General features: G+C 42.3%; 1 protein-coding gene across 1 annotated transcript in view; it reads right to left on the minus strand.

Moving 5' to 3' along the window:
• The window catches only part of SHC4 (SHC adaptor protein 4), a 179,730-nt gene that overhangs the window by 60,812 nt on the left and 96,863 nt on the right, over positions 1–22,055 (minus strand). The window contains exon 3 of the mRNA XM_069766036.1: positions 12,249–12,312. Coding sequence (XP_069622137.1) covers positions 12,249–12,312 — 64 coding nt within the window. The remainder of the gene's footprint in view (positions 1–12,248; positions 12,313–22,055) is intronic.

The raw sequence follows: 22,055 nt of genomic DNA on the forward strand, positions 1-22,055 counted from the left end.
ACGATGCCGGTAACCAGGGTAAACATCGGGTAACTAAGCGCAGGGCCGCGCTTAGTAACCCGATGTTTACCCTGGTTACCATCCTAAAAGTTAAAAAAAAAAAAACACTAGATACTTACCTACCGCTGTCTGTCCTCCAGCGCTGCGCTCTGCTTCTCTGCTCTCCTCCTGTACTGGCTGGGAGCCGGAAAGCACAGCGGTGACGTCACCGCTTTGCTTTCCGGCTCACAGCCAGTACAGGAGGAGTGCAGAGCACAGCGCTGGAGGACAGACAGCGGTAGGTAAGTATCTAGTGTTTGTTTTTTTTTACTTTTAGCATGGTAACCAGGGTAAACATCGGGTTACTAAGCGCGGCCCTGCGCTTAGTTACCCGATGTTTACCCTGGTTACCAGTGAAGACATCGCTGGATCGGTGTCACACACGCCGATCCAGCGATGTCTCCAGGGAGTCCAGCGACGAAATAAAGTTCTGGACTTTATTCAGCGACCAACGATCTCCCAGCAGGGGCCTGATCGTTGGTCGCTGTCACACATAACGATTTCATTAACGATATCGTTGCTACGTCACAAATAGCAACGATATCGTTAACAATATCGTTATGTGTGAAGGTACCTTAAGTTGCGTGTTTGTGCAGTGGATAGATGTGCCCACTATTCTTTAGAATTAGTAATTAACCTACAAAACAAACCTCAGAGCTACCAGAGGGCATCCCCCGTGAGCCAATACATATAAACCGAAAAAACACTGTATGGTAATGGATCAATAATATTACTAAAGGGTTATAAAACGTCAAGTGTAAAAATACACAAAGTCCATACCAAACAAGGATAAATATAAATATATAATTTATTAGAGAAAATTTATTTCTTAGATAGATCATACAAAAAAGACAACAGTGAAAGTGAGCAAAAACAGCTAAAAAGAACAGCGCATCAGATGTTACAAAAAAAGGGGAATGCGCTGAAAGACAGCACAAAAATATCACTGTTGCACAGCCCGCAAAACCTGAGGCGTGGGTGCCATAGATATAGCCAGCATACTATCAGTGAATGCTTCATAGAGGGTAACAGTTAAAAGAACAAGCTGATAATGATCACACTGAATATCCAGAGTACTGGATTGCTGCACCATGAAGTATAATACAAGGTAGACCCAATGAAAAGTCTGGCTAAGTACTGGTACCTTGGGACATCGCAGCAACAGGGTGCGGGCATGCAGACAGGGAACGGAGAGTCAAGGCTTGAGTAAGTTCACATAGTTTATCTGGTGCGGCTTCCTGCGAGTGGGCTGGTGTACCTTTTAATTCACGTCTCCGAGTTTTTCCACAATTTCATATGAGCCTTGCCACTTTGCCAAGAATTTGCTCTCCAGGGATAACTACTAGCACTTGGTTGGAATTGCCTTAGCCTTGCTAATCGGTTGCATACCCTCGCTTGGGCCTCCCGTGCCTGGAGAAAATGTTATCTTACAATAGGTATTACATGAGCCATCCTTTCTTGCAGCTGGGCGACATGCTTAATGACCCTCCAGTGTGGCGTGAACTCGGCTTCCCAGGTTTCCTTGGCGATGTCCAATAGCCTTCGTGGATGTAGGCCGTACAGGAGCTTGAACGGTGAGAAGGCAGTGGATTCCTGTGGGACTTCTGTGATAGAAAAAAGCGGGAATTGGAGAAGATAGCACCAGTTCCGATTGTCCTTCTCAATAACCCTCTTGATAATGGCCTTCAAGGTCTTGTTGAAGCTCTCCAAAAGACCATCGGTCTGCGGATAGTAAATGGAGATTCGCAGCTGGGTGATCTAGAGGATGCTACACAGCGCCTGCATCATTTTGCTCATAAACGGGGTCCCCTGGTCCATCAAAATCTCCTTGGGCAAATGGTCCTGGCAAAGATATGGACAAGCTCCCAGGCGATACTCTTAGCTGAGGCGTTCCTCAGTGGCACTGCTTCTGGGTACCGGGTTGCATAGTTCATGACCACTAAGATGTACTGATGGCCGCATGCTGATTTAACGAGGGGACCTACCAGGTCCATAGCAATCCTCTCGAAGGGGATTTCTATCACAGGTAAGGGAACTAAGGGTCTTCGGAACTGAGAAGTAGGAGCAGTTATCTGACAGGATGGGCAGGACCTACAATAATTAAAGATCTCTCGGTAACACCTTGGCCAATAGAACCTCTGCAGCACTCTCTCCTGAGTTTTCCCCACCCCCAGATGTCCACCCAAAACATGTGAATGGGTCACATCTAATATCCTCTGCCGGTAGGGTCCTGGAGCCAACAACTGCTCTACTATCTCTCCTCCCCTCAGTTTGGTCACCCGATACAATAACTCGCCATGTACTGCAGAATGAGGGAACCTGGTGTCAGCCCCTGGCCCTTGAGCAACCGCATTACATACAGTCATGTTCTCAAATGCCCCTTCAATGTAAGATCCTGAAGATGAGCAGTCCCAAAGTTCTCTTCAGGCACCTCTAAGTTAGGGAAGCTGGGCTCCTCTGTTACCGTCTAATCCTCCTCTCCAGCGAGGATACATAGGGGAAACTCCTGCGCCTCTGATTTTGACTGAGTTGCCTTCACAGGGGCCTGGCTTTTCACCCGAGCTTTCTGTCCAGCTCCCTTTTTGCCACAAGTTCCAGAACAGAGAAAAATCCAGACCCAGAATAATCGGATTAATTAAGTCTTTTACCACCCCAAACTCATGGGTCTTATTAACAAAGTCTGTTCCCATGGTTACTCTGGCTACAGGGTAGCCCTTGGCATCTCTGTGTATGCAGCGAATGTCCACAAACTTGTTAGGCAGTGCAGCGCTAATTAGTGTCACCAGACTTCCTGAGTCCAACAGTCCCAGAACCATTACCCCATTGACAGACTTGGAACACGACTGGTGACCCTCGCTGGGTTGATATTCCACACTGCAGGCCGGGTAGGCATAATAGGAGCAGCGGCTGCCTAGGCTGCAGTCCATTGGTTTAAGGGAATTTTGACACTGGGCAGGTATGTGTCCAGGATTGTGACACCGCCAACAGACCACATCCTTCATAACAGGCTTAGGTGACCCTTCTGCTGGGTTGGGACACCCCCAGCTATGGGTGATTTCTCCACAACCTGGTATCTCTCAACCAGGCCGACCAAGTCGTCTGCATTCTGGGGCTTGCCCTGGGCAACCCAGGTCTGTATCGGCCTCGGGAGGGAGTGGATGAACCTGTCCATCACCACACGCTCAACCACTTGGGTCAGAGTGGAAGTCTGTTGCTGCAGCCACTTTTGAACCAGGTGCAAAAGATCAAACATCTGGGGGTTTGTCACCAGCATACGTCCAGCTGTGTACTCGCTGAGCCCTTACAGACATTGTCATTCCCAGGCGTGCCAGAATGTCAGTTTTTAATTTGCCATACTCTTTGGCATCCTAGAGGGCTATGTCATAATACGTCTTTTGGGGTTCACCGGTCAAATAGGGGGCCAGCACCTCTGCCCACTGCTTTGGCGGTAGCCTCTCATGCTCTCCTACCTGCTAGAACACAGTCAAAAAGGCTTCGACATCATCCCCTGGGGTCATTTTCTGTATGGCTCGTCTTACCATTTTCCAGACGTACGCATCATCACCTGGAGGCATAGAGGAGACCGCCATCCTTACACGAACTGCCTCTGCGAGGAGCTCCATTTGACATGTTAGTGCCTCCTGCTGCTGTTGCTGAAGCTGCTGTGCTAACAGCTTATTTGTCTCCTGTTGTGCCAAATTCTATTGTTGACTGGTGAGCTGATGTTGCTGCTGTACCTGGACGAGATGTTTCACAAGCTCCTCCATGCTGCCGGACATCTTGCTCTGAATGGTGGATTTCACCCAGGACATGCAGTTGTCCTCAGCCTGTCTGCATGTTCCTGGAACACTGCCCGCACTCAAAACACCACTTGTGAGTGGTTGACTCACTCAGCTGCTTCACAAGGTAGACACAGGAACAGTTGTGGTAGTAGTTGAACAGTGAAAAAGGTTAGGTTTCAGCTCACCCCCATCAGCAAATCCATGAAAGTCCACACGAACATCCGAGCAAGGAAAACGCCACCGCCCAACGTCCAGTATTGGATAAGTAAGAAGAAAATCCAGCTCCGGAATAAAAAATCATCAAATTTATTTCCACATATTAAAATTCAGAAAAAGCTGCTTGGGAATGACTGCACAGCTATTCCAGAAAAGAAGCCATAAGTTAGCTGAACGCGTTTCGAGCACGCATGGTGCTCTTTGTCCACAGCATTAGTAGTTCACCTGCTGGCTTATTATAGACAGCATAAACCGTAGCCCTGTCCTTCAAATTGCACATCTAAGCTCTTGCCACCTGCAACTCAAAAATACTTCCAGAATCTGTCTTTTCCTCAACCCTGAATCTACTAAAATTTTAGTACACGTCCTCATCATCTCCCACTTCAACTACTGTAATATCCTCCTCTGTGGCCTCCTGCTAACATTCTCACACCTCTCCAGTCCGTCATTAACTCTGATGCCCAACTAATCCAACTCTCTCCATGCTACACCTCTGTAAATCCCTTAATTGGCTACCAATTCCCAAACATATCTAGTTCAAACTGCTAACACTGACCTACAAAGCCGTACCTAATCTGTCTCCTCCGTATATCTCTGAACTAATCTCCCAATATCTTCCAACACACAACCTCTGGACCTCATTGTCTCTTCCACACTCATAGTTCGTTACCCAATCACCTCCAAAACTTCTCCCGAGTGTCACCCATCCTCTGGAATTTTAAGCCTCAACACATCTGACTATCCACCACAATTGGAACCTTTAAGAGGAACTTGAAAACCCACCATTTCAAGAAGGCTTACAGACTGCAATGACCCTGCTGCCACCTCACTACCACTGAAGCTGCCGCAACCCCCTACCCTGCTATCTCTTTCCTCCAGCCTGTAAGGCTTCCAAGGAAAGGGCTTCTCCTTTCTGTACCAGTCTGTCATTGTTAGTTTGTTAACCTTGTTTTATATTTGTATCATGTATGTAACCCCTTCTAATGTACAGCATTATGGAATCAAAGGTCCTCTAAAAATAACAACTCTCTCCAAATAAGAGACTCCCTTTTACCTATTCTTGATTCCCTGATAGGGAAGTTAAAAGTGGGTTAACATTAACTAGACTATACAGTGGGTACAGAAAGTATTCAGACCCCTTTAAATATTTAACTTTTTGTTTCATTGCAGCCATTTGGTAAATTCAAAAAAAGTTAATTTTTTCCCATTATTGTACACTCTGCATCCCATCTTGATTAAAAAAAACAGAAATGTCTAAATTTTTGCAAATTTATCAAAAAAGAGAAACTGAAATATCACATGGTCATATCTCTACCAGTCGGGCCTTTATGGCACAGTGGCCAGACGGAAGCCTCTCCTCAGTGCAAGACATATGAAAGCCTGTATAGAGTTTGCTAAAAAACACATGAAGGACTCCCATACTATGAGAAATAAGATTCTCTGGTTTGATCAGACGAAGATAGACCTTTTAGGTGATAATTCTAAGCAGTATGAGTGGAGAAAACCAGGCACTGCTCATCACCTGCCCAATACAATCCCAACAGTGAAACATGTTGGTGACAGCATCATGCTATGGGGGTGTTTTTCAGCTGCAGGGACAGGATGACTGGTTGCCATTGAAGGAAACATGAATGCGTCCAAGTGCCAGTCTGGAGATACCTGAAAATGGCTGTCCACCAACATTCACCATCCATCCTGACGGAAATGGAGAGGATCTACAAAGAAGAATGGCAGAGGATCCCCAAATCTAGGTGTGAAAAACTTGTTGCATCATTCCCAAGAAGACTTATGGCATTACTAGCTCAAAAGGGTGCTTCTACTCAATACTGAGCAAAGGGTCTAAATACTTATGACCAAGTGATATTTTAGTTTTTCTTTTTAAATAAATTTGAAAAAATTTCGACATTTCTGTTTTTTTCAGTCAAGATAGGGTGCAGAGTGTACATTAAAGAGAAAAAAATTACTTTTTTGAATTTACAAAATGGCTGCAATGAAACAAAGAGTGAAAATTTTAAATTAATAATTGTGAATAATTTCCGTATCCACTGTATCTCTAAGGTTGCCAAAAATTTTGCAGGACAGCCATAGTTTATTTTGATGTGGTTTTAAAGGAGTTGTCTGGCCTTAGGGTACACTAGTATACTTTGTATGGTACAGTTAGACTTGTAAATCCTCACAGCGCACTGACTGCGCGCTGTGACAATTTGCCAGGAGTGGGCATTCATGTGACCACAACTATGCGATATGTATACTTATGGTCACCGTCCAGCTCTGCTCAATAGACTTTCAATGAGCGAGGCTGTGTCCTTAAAGTTGGTACATGACAGCATGTTTGCAAATCACATATATTCGATCACGTGCCTGCAGCCCCTGGCACAGCAGAATCCTGACTTCATGCAGTGCACACACTTTGAGTATTCACAAGTTTGCAGTCACATAGATTGACAGAAGACTTATACCCTGAGGCTGGACAACCATTTTAAAAATAGACAAAAGCCTGAAAACAACTTGAAAATTAAATTTAGCCCAGAAATGTGGTACCAATACTGATGTATGTGAAGCACCACCCACCTGTACTTGGTTGTAGATTTGCTCCCAAAGGGCGTCATGACTTCTCTATACAATATATTAATTACGACACTCATTTTTCTGCTGCAAACTACATGATTGCTATGTAAGCACTGCTGCATAAACACATATGGGCAAAGTCACATATGGTCAAAATCATTTTAGATATTCAGTTCTTGATTATAAAGTGGAGAGACCGTTCGTGCCTGAAATTATAGATAACTTTGTAAAAAAAAAAAAGCATTCCATATAAAATTTCATTTTAGATGTAAATGTCTCCATTTTCGCAACTATAAATCAAGTTCTCAGTTCTCTATTTTTTACTTAAAGTATTGCTGTTCTTCAGTGTGCGTCATAAATGCAGACATTATGTCACCCAAAACACTTTATCAACCGTTGTACCTTAATATAAATGTCCCAGCTACTAATGTGCATATTAGAAAATGTGTTTTTATTTATTTATTATGTACCCCTTACATAATAAGTATATTTAATGACGAAGAACACTCTGTGTCATTGAGGCTTATCTGTTTCATTTAGTATCATTTGGTGACATCCTTCGTTATAAACTGTCACGATATTGTATGAAATGTAATATGATTTTGTAGCTTTGCCTGTTAGCACCCATGCTGTGGGCTAAACCCCCCCCTTCTCTCTCTGTGTGTGTGTGTGTGTGTGTGTGTGTGTGTGTGTGTAGAAGAGGTTTTATTGCTTCTAGCTGCACATTCCTGATTTTGGGCAACTTACTCATTCCCTCCCACCTAAAGAATTTTTATGACCGGTAGCCGCAATAGACAATTGTACCAGCTGAAACTGGTCTAAGCCTCCCAAAATCCATGAGGGTCTTTGTTCTATCATGATAAGATATTGGGTCACCGATATAGGCTAGGAAAATAATAAGTCCATGTTGCGAATCTGCATCGGCGGATCTGTCAACCACTGTAAGCATGAGCCTCTAATTCGAACAGGTACAAAGTACACATTTCTCCGGAACTGTGTGTCCCAGCTAGCCCAAATTTGGTCTCATTAGAAAGCCAATGTTAAAATAAGATGAATGCTGGGTGTGTTATGATTCTGACATGTTCGGGAACGAAAATTCAAGAATTATAAGAATTGTTGGAGAAAACTGTACAGCTGAGGAGAGGGGAGGGCGATGTTAACTCAACCCCTTTAGTGATGTCACCAGGCTTCAGGTATAAGTGACTCCACTTAACCCAGCCTTCAGTCTTACCTGAGGAGCTCTTACTGCCAGCCCTGATGAACTGGGATATTTGGAGCTCCGCCCACCAGCCTGGTTTTGCCTGAAATGATCTGAACACATTTAAGTGTTAATTTCTCATTTAACCCCTGTTATTTTATAATTACCTTTGTACATACTTTGTCTCATATTGTAACTTCTTTATATACCTTTTGATAAACACTGCCTGTTCTTTTATGGAGTAAGATATTTAAAATACTAGATTCATTCTCCTGCTCTAAAACGTACCCTAAGTCTTCTGAAGGGAATTACGCTACTGTTTTGGGTTAGCTTCGGTCCCGTTAATCGTAGCTGATGGCAGCATACCTTGTTCTGTGCCTTTGGGAGTCGTTGTAGCGACAGCGGCATTGATAATTATTGTTCCTGCCTGAGTGGGAGTAGTTATATCGCCTCGCTGCAGCGTGCCCAATAGCCAGTACATAGCAGGCAGCATTTCTGGTGACTAATTACCCTAGGTGCAGTACCTAATCTGACCTGAGGGTAAGGGGTGCCAGAGAGCTGCAAGTTCTCAAGCGGAACTGTAAAGCGGGATATACATAAATCCCTGCAGTTCGTGTTATATTGTAGAGCAGTGGGATAACTAAAATAAGCCCCTGCGGTAAACTAAGAGGTCAATAGTAGTGTTGAGCATTCCGATACCGCAAGTATCGGGTATCGGCCGATACTTGCGGTATCGGAATTCCGATACCGAGATCCGATATTTTTGTGATATCGGGTATCGGTATCGGAAGTGTAAAATAAAGAATTAAAATAAAAAATATTGTTATATTCACCTCTCCGGCGGCCCCTGGACATCAGCGGGAGGATCCGGCGTCCGGCACGGCTTCTTTCTTCAAAATGCGCGCCTTCAGGACCTGTGGAATGACGTCCCAGCTTCTGATTGGTCGCGTGCCGCCCATGTGACCGCCACGCGACCAATCAGAAGCCGCGACGTCATTCCTCAGCTAAAGTCCTAGAATGAGCGCCTTCTAGGACCTGAGGAATGACGTCGCGGCTTCTGATTGGTCGCGTGGCGGTCACATGGGCGGCACGCGACCAATCAGAAGCCGGGACGTCATTCCACAGGTCCTGAAGGCGCGCATTTTGAAGAAAGAAGCCGTGCCGGACGCCGGATCCTCCCGCTGATGTCCAGGGGCCGCCGGAGAGGTGAATATAACAATATTTTTTATTTTAATTCTTTATTTTACACTTTAATATGGATCCCAGGGCCTGAAGGAGAGTTTCCTCTCCTTCAGACCCTGGGATCCATGAGGATACATTCCGATACTTGATGTCCCATTGACTTGTATTGGTATCGGATATCGGTATCGGCGATATCCGATATTTTTCGGGTATCGGCCGATACTATCCGATACCGATACTTTCAAGTATCGGACGGTATCGCTCAACACTAGTCAATAGCCTTGTGTGTGTTTTCATCACAGTGTAGCAGTGGAGGGATAACTAAGATAAGCCCCCTGCACATGTGATAGCCGTCTGTTGGCTTAAAGTCACCCCAATCTGTGACGTAGGGGTGACAGTCACGGTGCGAATCGTGACATAAACCCAGACAAATTTCTTGGATGGTGAATTATATGTCAATTTGCTAATTAAAAGACTGTGCACTTCCCACTAAAGATTCCTCCCTTGTTCTGGTCATGGAGAGGATAACTTTGCTAAAACCATTGCAAACAAAGAAGCTTTAGATAAAGGACTGAAGATCACATGTTTGAGATATTATGTTTCATTACTTGCTGGAAAATTTACAGACTTGTAAACTGACCTTGTAAACCTTGTTCTTGGTAAAATGGCAGCAATGAAACTAACTGAGTTTTAAATTTCTAATAAGCTCATTATAACAAAATGGAAAAGTTTTTCTGGACAAGTTAGCAAAGTATTATTTCATAGCCAGTGCCAAACAGTTGCAAAATAACCCTTTAGGGTATGTTCACACAATGTCTTATTTAAGCAGATTTGGAGTTAGGCCACTCCAAAATCTGCCTGAAAAAGCTATTAGAAAACACTCAAAAGAGTGAACATATTCATGTCTATGTAAAAAAACACTTGCTGTTCATACAGTCAGGCTTTTAGTTTAGTTTTCTTAAAACACCAAGCGGTTAAAAGAAATTACCTGACCATTCTTCGGAAGTTTTCCACTTGGAAGACGCTCCATTCTTTCCACTATAAGTCAAATGGAAGGGCTCAAAAGATGCCCAGAAGACATAAAGGATTCATTTTGTGCGTTTTGTCATCGTCATTACTTGAAACACCACTAGCGGTTTCTTAATTGTTAAAAGTAGGTAAAAAAATACAGAAATTACTAATACAAATGAAGCCACAAAAAAGCTTCAAAAATGCTCAAAAAAGCGCTAGAGGTCAAACAGCACTCAGTAGACAAACAAAAAAAAAATAGAAAAGATGCTTCATGAAAAAAACAGGAGCATTTTCTGAAGCGGTTTCTGTTTGAAAACTTTGTCGTTTTGCCCACCTTAAAAATACATCATGTGAACATACTTTTATATAATATATTCCACTTTATGTTTGATTTTTTTTATTGTTTTATTTTGAATGGGGCGAAAGGGGGTTGATTTAAACTTTTTTTTTCATATTTTTTAAAACTTTTTTTTACTTTTGCCATGCTTCAATAGCCTCCATAGGAGGCTAGAAGCTGGCACAACTCGATCGGCTCTGCTACATAGGAGCGATGCGCGCATTTTTAGCCCGATGGCCGGAAGTGCTAGTTAAATGCCGCTGTCAGAGTTTGACAATGGCATTTAACTAGTTAATAGCCCTACTTGATCAACTTCTCATTCCCCACACTTGGCCCAGATAAAGTGAAAAAGCATATACTCACCTGCTGTGCCGTCTCCGTTTCTGCAGTTTCAGCACTCGCTCTCCCCGGGGCATCCGTGCAGTTGTTGTGACACATGACCTCGGCACCCAATAAGCCCAAGTGTAACTGTCCTCACCTTAGGACAAATTGAACATTAAGAGGAAGTCAGGGCTGTAGATAATCTGTATCACAAAAATCGCACAAGAGCCTCAGGAAAACTGAGTATCGACACCGCGGGAACGGCACCGCCACAGGAGGTAAGTATAGACTTTTTTTATTCTATCGAGAACAAGCCAGGGGTAGGAGAAGGGGTTGCCCTAGCAGTGAACAACCCTTCTAATCTAATATATAATTGCCTAGAATACTACTTCCTGCAATTTGTGCCAACTTCCGTGGCTTTGTCCGGAGCTAATGTCCGGAGCTAATGTCCGGAGCTAATGTCCGGAGATTAATTGCCTAGAATACTACTTCCTGCAATTTGTGCCAACTTCCGTGGCTTTGTCCGGAGCTAATGTCCGGAGCTAATGTCCGGAGCTAATGTGCGGAGATAATGTCCGGAGCTAATGTCCGGAGCTAATGTCCGGAGCTAATGTCCGGAGATAAGTGACGTCAACAGTGTCCAGTGTCTGATTGGTTGCCGCCTGCTGCGAGCGACCAATCAGAAACGTGCCGTACTGTGACACACTCCGCCCGCCATTTTGGTGTGATTTTTGAATTTTTACCTCACAGCAAGTTTCTACTGCGTGGAGGCGGGCCCAGTGACGTTGCTCTTCAAGCTCCTGCCGAATTTCGTCAAAAAAATGATAATACCATTTACCAAAACTATATATATTTAGTTGTGAAGTGGTTCAGTGACATTTTCACACCAATTTTGAACTTTTGTTTGGTGTTTTCTCCATATACTGCCTATTATTTTTGTTCTTTCTTACTATTATTTATTAATTGTATTATTCTTACATTTGAATAAATAAAGTATATATGGATTCTAGACTCCCGATTCTTTAGAATCGGGCTGCCATCTAGTATTTTATAATTTATTTCTCCACAGACCATTTATCACATAATTTATTACTAAGGCTCCTTTATTACTTTTAACTCAATATTGCACACGTGGTCAAATAAAGCTTGAAAAAAATGCCTTCAGATCATATTCCACAATTCAAAAATGTGGTTCCCCTCTGCTTGTGTGGATTAAAGGAGTTGTAGTCTACTAGGACAACCCCTACTCATCCTAAATGTTTGCCATTAAAATAATAACGCTTGTACTCACCTCTGATGTCACCATCATCTCAGCTGGAATTGCGTTGGCACAGGAGGTATTTCAAGATATGCATACCATATTTTTAATAGTGTGTTCATCTCCCCAAAAAATTACGGTAAGTAATGGACGTTTAATAAAATAGCAAAAAATAATGGTTAATAAGCCAAACATGAAAGAACTGCATTACTGAATCAGTGAACGTGATCTTTACAGATTTTTGTATATATAACATTGTTCCTCCCTCTTATGTGAACACTAGAGGCACTACGTACTATATGAGCAAATAATACTTATGTACAAACTGATAATTACTTTTCGTTTCTTGGCAGCTCCTTTCGCACAAGGGACGGCCTCACAGAGACGACTTATTGCTTCCCTGTAAACAGACATAGACAAGTGAATATTAGGTCTCTGCAGTCACTTACATAATAATCTTTATATTTCCCATCAGACTTCTAAAGCCAACAGTGAAAGGGATCGCTTGATGCTACGGATTATCTCTTTTAGAAGCTATTTCGCAAAAATGCCCTTAGTTTCGATGTGGTCTACGGGTATAAAGTTGGTATGCAGCGGTACAGTGTAGGCCAAAAGACTTGAATGAGTGCACATCATGAATATGTACAGAACAATTCTGTAGAGAAACACAAACACACAACCGTTAAAGCTCCTTCCACTCCCTAAAATTCTCTGGTGGTCCCATGTTGTAGATACATGTGACCACTGCTGCCATGGGCTCTCCCCAACAGTCTTGTGCTGTGTATGGCAGCATCTGTTCCAGTGATGGGCTGCAGACGACTTGTGGCTGTATGGCACGTCATTGCTATTAGGGCTAAAGAGGTAAGGGAGTTAACAGGTAAGTATTGGTTGTTTTTTATTTTATAACATTTCCTGCTGTTGGCGTAAAGGGAACCTGTCTCGTACTTAAATGCTAGTTACCTGCTGATTTAGTGCTAATCTGCAGGTAAATAGCATTTTAATCATGCTTGCCAGCATAAGGCCAGGTTATGACAAGCATGTGCAAAATCATGTTTTATATCCAGAAAAAAACAAGGCAATTTTTTTTAGCAGTACTGCCATCCATATGTCCATTTTTTATATTCGTATAGCATCCAGTTTTTACACACACAATTTAATAAAATGTCAAATACAGCTTCTTATGTTGATAACTAGATGGTGGCCAGATTCTAACGCATCGGGTATTCTAGAATATTGCCCAGCCACTTAGTATATTGCCCAGCCACGTAGTATATTGCCCAGCCACGTAGTATATTGCCCAGACACGTAGTATATTGCCCAGACACGTAGTATATTGCCCAGTGACGTAGTATATTGGCCAGCCACGTAGTATATTGCACAGCCCACGTAGTATATTGCCCAGTCACGGAGTATATTGTCCAGCCACGTATTATATAGCCCAGCCACGTAGTATATTGAACAGCCCACGTAGTATATTGCCCAGTCACAGAGTATATTGTCCAGCCACGTAGTATATTGCCCAGCCCACGTAGTATATTGCCCAGCGACGTAGTATATTGGCCAGTGACGTAGTATATTGCCCAGCCACGTAGTATATTGCCCAACCACGTAGTATATTGCCCAGTCACATAGTATTTTGCCCAGTCACATAGTATATTGCCCAGCCATGCAGTATATTAGCCAGCCACGTAGTATATTGCCCAGTGACGTAGTATATTGCCCAGTGACGTAGTATATTGCCCGGCCACGTAGTCTATTGCCCGGCCACATAGTATATTGCCCAGTCACGTAGTATATTGCCCAGTCATGTAGTATATTGCCCAGTCACGTAGTATATTTCCCAGCCACGTAGTATATAGCAGAGCCACGTAGTATATTGCCCACCACAGAGCCACGTAGTATAGAGAGTTTAAAAAAAACATATACTCACCTATAGCCCGTTGAAGTCCTGCTATACTTACCATCCGCCGCCTTTCCCGCTCCTCGCCACGCTCCCTGGATCGCTCCATTGCAAGCGGCAGCTTGCGGTCCCAGGGCTGGTGTGAGCAGGACCTATGATGACGTCGCGGTCACATGACCGTGACGTCACGGCAGGTCCTTGTCGCACATCAGCCCAGGGACGGGACCGGAAGCTGGCGCTTGCAATGGAGCGGTCCCGGGAGCGTGGCAAGGAGCGGGAAAGGCGGCGGAGGGTGAGTATAGCAGGTTTGGGGTTTTTTTATTATTATTTTTAACATGACATATTTTTACTATTGATGCTGCCTAGGCAGCATCAATAGTAAATAGTTGGGGACACACAGGGTTAATAGCAGCGGTAACGGACTACGTTACACCGCGGGCCATTACTGCTGCCATTAACCCTGTGTGAGCGGTGAGTGGAGGGGATTACGGAGCGGGCGCCGGGCAGTGAGTGCAGGGGAGATGGGGAGGGACTAATCGGACTGTGGCCGTTGCTGATTGGTCGCGGCAGCCATGACAGGCAGCTGCCGAGACCAATCAGCGAACGAATAACCATGACAGAAGGACAGACAGACAGACGGAAGTACCCCTTAGACAATTATGTATATAGATTGTACTGGATCCATAAAAAACACATTACATCTGGATGATACCGTGTATGTAATCAGTTTTTATGCACCCATTGACTATTATGAGCGAGTCTCATCTGAAATTTGGATCAAAGTAGATCATGCTGAGATTTTTTGCTTGCAGTGGTCTGTGTGCTGTCCTTACGCTACCCGTTTTGCATACAGACAGAAAAAGGACCGTTTATATGCTGATCTGAATGAGCCTTAACTGGAAGAGTGGCTAAAGGGAGAAAATGTAATTTTCCCTGCAGCTGCTTGCTGTCAGTCATAGGGGTGGTGCTACGAGTTGTAACAGTCACATAGTGAGCACACTGTAATCACTCACCCTGCATAATGACTGACAGCTGCAGAGTAAACTGTCAGTCGAGGTGTATAAGGGGCAGTGGTAACAGTGCACTCACTACACACTGTGATTGTTACAGCCCCTTGCATCGCCATGATGACTGGAAGTGAGCGGCTGCAGGGAGAATAAAGCATTATGTTTTCCCTGTTTACTCTTCAAGTTACACAGCCAAACATTAATAAAACACTTTTTTATTGCAGATTACCACTATATCTGTTGTTAAATAGCTTTTTTGTAAATGACAGCCCCCTTAATGTGTGGCTAATTTTCGGGAACTATGACTAAACATTTCTTCTCATCACCCATTTGCGTTATTTTCTGTAAACCTAATATCACAATAACAGTTTTTTTTTGTTAAACTATTATTGATGTGGTATTCACTGGAGCATATTGTGTTCTTCTTTTCCACAAATAATCATGGTTTCCAAACATTTCTAATAATGTGCAGATAATCATTAGTTACAGGTGCAAGAAACACTCATTTGTCAGATCATATTCCTTGATTGACCGCAATGATCTGTTTACACTGTGAACTTTAAACTGAACATAATTGAAGAAAAAACAAACATAGTGGTTGTTTCTTTAAAAAATGGCAAAAGATGGCCAACTGTTGGCAGATCTAGCTGAAATTGTTGATTTCGGCTCATAATGGCCTAATCTCTATGAGCGGCTTTTGTCTCTCGAGGGCTGTCACTCCTACGGTTCATAGTATTTGAAGATCTGTAAAGTGTATAAAGTGCCGTATATTTTCTACACTTTTAATGTTGATGACATGTTCTCACGATACTCCAGGCCGTGTCTAATTTACTGTCTCAGTTATGGCAAGTTAACTGAAGCTTGGATCTTTTTCTCCAATACTTTGTTCTCAAATCTTGAGGCTTCAAGAAAAATTAATAAAGATTTTAATTCCCCAAATTCCCATTGAAATGGGGAAATGCTGTGTGTCCATCCAGAGATAACTAACTGGATGATTTATCTGAAATGATTCTTTACTGGAAAATCTCATTTTTCATTTTCCTGTATTATGGTTTTTCATGCATATCCATTTTTTAAATCTTTTTTTTGCCCACTCAGTAATCACAATTACACTAGTCTTCTTTGTTCATTGTAATTTCCCGAGAACAGAGGGATGATATAAGAGGTAAAAAATTCTATTGGAAAAAAAATTGCTTTTAAGCAGAAAAAAAGCACTGCTCATCACCGAACAGAAAGCTTTATTGTTTGTGGAAAACGGAAAGATCTTATGTGAACAAAGATAGTTATTCAGCAAAAATCTGTCCAGTGTTAGTAAAAAGACATTATTGTCCAGTTCTGGAAATGAGTATGGGGTAAAACACGGCTCTGGTCAAATTGCTTCAGTGCTTCGATTATTCTAGCTTTGTTCGTGCAAGTGCAAAAGTGGTGTAAAATTTGGAAATAGTCACTATAAACTAAGCAATTTTGGGGTCAGAAGAATACTTTGTAACTTGAGGGGGATGAGTTGGATAAAAACATTATTCACAGTATAAAAGTACCTTGTGTATTGACATAAATTATATTCTAATCTTTCTAATCTTCTTATAGGGATATGATATATCAATATGGACTTGTTAATATCATCTCAAGTATACATGAATTTATGAAGTAGAAAATAGTGACAGTTTGATCCTGATAGAGCACATGCTGCATTATGATTGGTGCATTTTGCTAGAAAACACATAGAATAAAAATTGGCAATGCAATGTATTCCATTTTTATGGCATTTTTTTTTCTCTTGCCTGATCCCTTCCGTTGTGCCTAATGTATAAAAAGTAACCCAGTGATTAAATGGATCAGTTGAATATCCAAACAGTCAGACAAAAGCATTTTTTTCCCAAGAACTAACTACACTTAAATCAATAGATTTTGGAATAAAAATAATTGTTATGTTTCTTTTGCGTCATCCCCTGCCCAGGAGCTCTGGTATGTTCCTGTACAGTCAGACACAGCTATGTTCTGTTTTGGACTGTTCCCCTATTTTATTTTTCCTCCTTTTTAGGCCTATTTGTATGGATGATGAATTATTATAATTTAAATAATAATAAAAAAAGATTCTTTTAGCTTAAATCTTTGGCTTGGTGGTCTTGTTAATCCAATTTTTGGTGCTCTTGTATGTCTTCACAGCCATTACACAGTACACAGCAAGAACACATTTATAAGATTATCTCAGCACAGGGACATTTTATTTAAACACATCCAATTAAGAAACTTTATTATTCCAAAATCTATTAATTAAAATTTACTTTGTTCGTCCGAAAAAAAAAACCTTTTCGCTTGCCATAATCATCAATGATTACATTAGGTAGGACCTTTAAGTCCACGAACTGTGCGCAGAATCTTTTTAATTTACTGTGTACTGTAAGTGAATGTAACAGTTGTTTTTTCACCCTAACCTCCGTCTTCTAGAACCTTGAAGTTTCAGATTCATCAGGTGTTACAAAGGGAATTTTTAGGCCATGCTTTACAAATAAATTCCCCACATGTTTTGCATTTCTACATATATTTCTGTACCAAAAGCAGTACTGCAATTTACAGGAAACTGATTAGCTTTTTTCAGGATTACACAGACAAACAGAAACTTCTGAAAGAGCCCTGAGTTCACATGAAAACCTTGTGACAGAATGATGATCACAGGATGGAGGTTGGCAATGAGCTCTAGGGCAAATTTTCCAGGTCTGTCTAGTCTGGGTGAACAAGACAATCTGCCTCATATACTGTATGTTACATGAAGACAGTCAATAGAAAAACGAAGGACAGTGGGGATGAAAATCAAAACATAATTAGAGTAAAATCGTAGCACACAAAAGTCAGAACGAGCATGAATTTCATAATATACATACACACAAAAATTGACATTTTCCTGTTTTATTGTAGAGGTCATTTGTACAAAAGTGTCAATAGACAGCACATAAAAATTGGATAATTTGCTTATGTTGTTTGGAACTGTTTCGTTTGGAAAGATTGCCCCCTCCAGCCTTTAGAAGGTAGCATTTGGGTGCCACTCCTAGGTGATGCCACATAGCCTCAGGAAGTGGGTGAGCAAGTTTACAATTTTGGCAAAGACTGCATATATTAGTAGATGGGGGCTTTTTGTATTTCTATTTATTTTAATTTTAGAAGGAAACATCTTGTTTTAGGCAGAGGTTCTTCCCTGTGAACTGTATTCAGGTCATCCTGCTGTCATGTGTTTCTATCATAGTCAAATTTGAATCAACTTCAAAGAAACTTACAATCAGTTCATTTGTCATGAGACGATGATTTAACCCCTTGTCGGCAACCAACTTTCGCAACCAAACCACACTTTTTTAAAATCTGACGTGTCACTTTATGTACTTCAACAAATCTCAGAGATTCGGAGATAATTTTTTTTATTCATAACACATTGTACTTTATGTAAGTGGCTTTGAGGTGCCAAAACAGCGGAGCCTTCTCCCATGAGTGATTCCATTTTACAAGCTACACCCCCTAATGAATTCTTCTAGTGGGGCAGTGAGCTTGTTGACACCCCATGTGTCTCACAGAATATTATATCATTGACTGGTGAAGAAAGAATAATTACATTTTTACCACTAAAATGTTGTTTTAGCCCCAATTTAGCTTTTGTGCATGCTTAAAAAAATGGACAGTGCCAGGTCATAGGCCAGACAGAGTTCAAGGTGCCTCCATCTGCCTCATTATAGGGAATCTTCTGCATGAAGGTCCTGTCAGAATCACATATTTCAGATATTTACACAGAAACCCAAGTGTAAGCGCTCAGCATAGAGTGCAGGATAAATGTGAGCCGAACCTTACTGCGATCTTTGAGAGGCAGAATTAACAATTCAGCAGCAGGTGAAAAATTGTTCTTATTTATTTTTTATACCGTTCCTTGTGCGGTATGAGGGATTAGACTACTTTATTCTTCAGGTTGGTGAGAGTTCAGCGATACCAGGTTTACATCAGGTTTTTTATGTTTGGTTGCTGCCACACACTAAAAGATGTTTTTTTTGCAAAAACAAGTTTTGCTTCACTATATTTTGAGAGCCATAACTGTTCTATATTTCTGCTGACAGAGTCATGCAAGAACTTGTTTTTTGCGGGATGAGTCTATGTTTACATTGGTACCATTTTTGCACACATGACATTTTTGATCGCTTTCTATTCCAATTTTTGGGAGGCAAAATGAACAAAAACCAAAAACTTCTTTGTTTGTATATTTTGCCTCTTTTACACAATAAAAACTATTTTATGAAAAACTATTCCACTTTTTGTTCAGGAATATGATGAAGCATAGTTTTTTTTTCCACGTTTTTAATTTATTTTTTGCAGTGTTCACTGAAGGGGTTAACTAGTGTGACAGTTTTATAGATTAGGTCATTCCAGATCAGGCGATATATCAAATATGTGTACTTTTTTTTACATAAATATACTGTATGTATTTATGGGTATAACTTTTTATCTTCAATATTTTTTATTATTGTGTTTTGTTTTTTTGAGTATTTTTAAATTTTTCTATATTTTTTAAATTAGTCCCTCTATGGGACTTTAATTTTCATTACTATGATCCCTGTTAAAATGCATTATAAATGTCAGTATTCCACAGACAGAAACCTCTTAGACCATGCTCATGACATGCTATACACACGTCACAGACGCTAGCAGACCCAGAGGTCATCACGATGACATTGGGTTGCCATGACAACTATCAGGCCCTCGCGATGTCACAGGGGTGCCGATGAGGCAGTAGAGGGTGCCCTCTCCTAGCCTCCTAAATGCTGCGATATCGATCGCAACATTTAGGGAGTTAAACAGCCGGGGTTGGTCAGGCACTGCTCCTGGCTGTGAAAGCCGGAGCTCGGCTATCACGTAAGCAGAATTCCCAGCGGTGATTGCGCTGGCAGAGCTCTCCTTTCTGACCATGACATATCGGTATGTCCAATGTCATGAAGGGGTTAAATAGGTCCTTCCCACCTTTACCATATATGTGGCGGATAACTGCATTTTAGGCACACTTGTGCGGCTCAGAATGGAGCGGGCAATTTGGATTTGTAAGAGTAGATTTCACTGGATTTTATTTAGGGAGGAGCCATGTTGCTTTTCCAGAGCCTTTGAGCTTCTTATTTGCAGAATGAGTTGAAGTTTTTATTGTGCTAATTTGAGGTTCATAACCTTTTTTAATCGCTTTTAAGGCTAGTTTTAGGTTGAACATGTACTCTATACTGAACACTTCTGTCTGTGCTCTTAGTAACAACTGCTATAATCAATTGGCTAAATTTAGATATGGTTCAAGCTAAGTGTTAGGAATACCTGGCGTGGATGCAACCATCCTCCTCCAGTTTCCAGACTGCTCCACCTGTCTGACCGTACTGGGGTGGAACTTGGATGGGGCAATTATACATGGTGTGTGGAAATGGTGTGTGATCTGAACTCACCATTTTTCCTCCATCTCACAGATCTTCCTTACCTGATTAAGCTATACAATAAATGACATCACGCTTTCCCCCGTACTTGAAGTCCGCTGCCTCGGAGTAACCCTTGACTGTGCCCTGTCCTTTAAACCACACATCCAAGCTCTTTCCACCCCCTGTCGCCTTCAGCTCAAAAATATTTCCAGAATCCATCCTTTTCTCAACACTCAATCTACTAAAATGCTTGTGCATGCCCTCATCATCTCCCGCCTTGACTACTGCAACATCCTTTTCTGCGGCTTCCCTGCTAACACTCTCGCACCTCTACAGTCCATCCTTAACTCTGCTGCCCGACTAATTCATCTCTCTCCTCGCTACTCCTCCGCTTCTCTCCTCTGAAGATCTCTTCACTGGCTCCCATTCCCTCAGCGTATCGAGTTCAAATTACTAATTCTGACCTACAAAGCTTATGTCTCCTCCATACATCTCTGAACTAATCTCCCAATATCTTTCCTCACATAACCTCTGGTCCTCCCAAGACCTCCTTCTCTCCTCCACACTTATTCGCTCCTCACCTAATCGCCTCCAAGACTTCTCCCAAATATCCCCCATCCTCTGGAATTCCGTGCCACAACACGTTTGACTATCAATCACATTCGGATCCTTCAAACAGAACCTGAAAACTCACCTCTTCAAGAAAGCTTACAGCCTGCAATGACCCGCTGCCTCCTCACCACTGCCGGAGCTACTGCCTCACCAACACCGGAGCTGCTGCAACCCCCCAAATTTCTGTCTCCTTCCCCACCATCCTGTAGAATGTAAGCCTACAAGGGCAGGGTCCTCGCCTCTCTGTATCAGTCTGTCATTGTTAGTTTGTTTACTGTAAGTGATATCTGTAGTTTGTAAGTAACCCCTTCTCATGTACAGCACCATGGAATCAATGATGCTATATAAATAATAATAATGTGGGAACGTCGGATGCTACGCTTCTTACTTGTGGGAGGCAAGGGACGCTGTGTCTCCCGAATGCCAGGCAACGCAGGATGCTGCCTTGTCTGGTGTAAGCCAATGGTGGAAATGTGTGCACCCTGCTGTTCAGGTGAGCAGAGAGTGGCTCCATGGACATGACTGGGAGGAATACATCACCTGAATTTTATCTTTAGCGTTGGGCTGGCTATTTAAAGCCTGCTCCGATCCGGTCCAGTGCTGTTTATTCAGTTGTGCAGCAGTGGGTGAGTACTTTCTGGTAGACGTTCAGGTTACTTCTCAGCAGTTGCTTATGGTCTTTTCCATTTCTTCTTCCTTAGCTATTGTCTTTGGGTTCCTCTTTTCTTTTTGTTTTTGTTTAATGCTGCTAGCTTATTATTTACTATGGTATCCTGACTCTAACATCGTCCACGTCACCAGACGCCAGCTATCCAGTGCCAGCAGACTGGGTAGAGCTCTGTAAAGCCCCCCTCCTTATCTGGAGTGGGTGAAGAATATCTCATCCCTTAAGGAGATGCTTCGCATTGGTGGCTTGCGTTCATAACCGGCGTCACCACCCAGCGCACCTGGGCAAGTGCTGGGGTCCTGGACGGACAGAAGGCCCTCTCATCGTCAGGGACATAGGCACACTATGGCGTCCGTGAGTCAGGGGACTGGCACAACCCCAAATTCTCAAATATTAACCTTTCCTGTTTCCCGCTGCTCTGGTCTTTTCAGCATCTTCTGACTCTCTGTGACTTACGAAAGGCAGAGGTGATGACATCACTACAGCATGCCCTCTGTGCTGAACAGTACAAAGATTCAAAAAATGCTGAAGAGA

Source organism: Ranitomeya imitator, chromosome 4, assembly GCF_032444005.1.
Source record: "Ranitomeya imitator isolate aRanImi1 chromosome 4, aRanImi1.pri, whole genome shotgun sequence".
Taxonomy (NCBI): domain Eukaryota; kingdom Metazoa; phylum Chordata; class Amphibia; order Anura; family Dendrobatidae; genus Ranitomeya; species Ranitomeya imitator.